This window comes from Penaeus monodon, chromosome 32, assembly GCF_015228065.2.
Source record: "Penaeus monodon isolate SGIC_2016 chromosome 32, NSTDA_Pmon_1, whole genome shotgun sequence".
Taxonomy (NCBI): domain Eukaryota; kingdom Metazoa; phylum Arthropoda; class Malacostraca; order Decapoda; family Penaeidae; genus Penaeus; species Penaeus monodon.
This window is the reverse complement of record NC_051417.1, coordinates 28,033,989-28,035,581: the sequence shown is the minus strand read 5'-3', so window position 1 is coordinate 28,035,581 and position 1,593 is coordinate 28,033,989. Positions and strand designations below refer to the sequence as shown.

The following is a 1,593-nucleotide window of genomic DNA, read 5'->3' as shown; positions in this document are numbered from 1 at the left end:
CTTGGCAAATCAAACAGAGATAACAATAACTCATCAATTCAATACATCTTCCAAGGGAATCACTTCCCCGGGGGATAGTTTTCGCCCTGGACGCCATGAAACCAGAGAATATTTAATCAAGTGGTTTCCAGTTGTTTTATTCACATACAGAGAGACTGGTGGCTGACCTAGAGCATCTTATGGCAAGTTCCTGGTGCTGGTTTGAAACCTTCGAGGAGCGAGGGAGTGACTGGGAATTATCTGCTGGACAATGCACTGGACTGCAGCAGCATCTTCAAAACAACTTTATACACATGCATATATATTTACACAGCACAGACACTGAGCTGATGCTTTTTGTCTGTGCAAACATGACTAGAGAGTTGGCATGAACCGAGAAAAGGCAAAGAATATAAACAAAGCAGTCTGCGTTATCCCACATATCATGGCTTCAATGGGCTGCAGACTAATCTTGGCTTGATAGAGAACAAATCCCAGAGCTGCACTTGTAGCTGCACACATTGCAAAAGTGGTGCACATACCAATTAGCAATATACAAGCTGCTGAAAACCTGTAGATGAAAAAAAAAAAGAAATATATGTATATATCCAGTATTTACAGCATGCAAAATATACTTGTAATTTGCAAAACTGCTCAAAAAGTTTTTATTTAATAAAATAATATTTCTTCTATCAATCAATCACAAACTGTAAATGAAATAAGAATGAGAAAAAAATAAAAATCACACAAGCATATCCTTAAATCTACATTTACTACATTTTTGATCATGTAAGAATGAACCTTTGTTGCTCTTTGCATGCTGTATGGGATTCTGCCCTAGACTGTCTCTGTTGAGCTTCAAAGGATGTATATAATTGATTATATATATACTGCAATCCCTGAAAATATTTCTAAGAATTATTTTGTTTTTTTTTATTCACATTTTACCAAAAAAGACATCACATAGGATGACACAGACAATTTTCATTCAAAATGTAAAGGCTCCATCACACTAGCATATTTCCATTAATATTTGCACTTCCATATGAACTTTCCACATGCAAAAGGCATGACCCTATCACACCAACAGAAACCAGCCACTTCCATATAACCAAATATGATGCTCATAAAAACAAACAAGGATTCCACACACTTTTCACTTCATTTATCACTAAAAACAAACAAGTAGTACAGATCCTCCACAGCACACGATCAAGGCATTCCACAAGAATGTGACCCATGTGGAAAGCTTCAAATTCATGCAGATATAAAAAATTAATTTACATAAAAACTACTAGTGTGATAGGACCTGAAGTTCTTCACATTTCAGTGACTGACCATTGGTGGCGTGAAGTTGTTTTGCAACTACAAAAGCAAAAAATTTCTTAGTTATCTAAAAATTAATTTCAAGTAATAATATGAGTGTCAGTAATCACCAGTAGTATCATGCATCCAACATGCCCTACTGGTTAAGCATAGACATATCCTACCATGTTATTTTATAAGAACTAAAATTATATTAGGCATAATCGGAATCTGAAATTTATTCAAACTGTTTTACTGGTTTTATCATATTAATAGACTTTATATCTAATACCTATTGTTGAATAAAGA

The 1,593-nt window shown here is 34.7% G+C and overlaps 1 protein-coding gene across 1 annotated transcript in view; it reads right to left on the bottom strand.

Moving 5' to 3' along the window:
* Positions 1 to 111: 111 nt before the first annotated feature.
* The window catches only part of LOC119593782 (transmembrane protein 170B-like), a 12,225-nt gene continuing 10,743 nt past the window's right edge, over positions 112 to 1,593 (bottom strand). Inside the window, exon 3 of the mRNA XM_037942805.1 lies at positions 112 to 550. Coding sequence (XP_037798733.1) covers positions 355 to 550 — 196 coding nt within the window. The 3' untranslated portion in view covers positions 112 to 354. The remainder of the gene's footprint in view (positions 551 to 1,593) is intronic.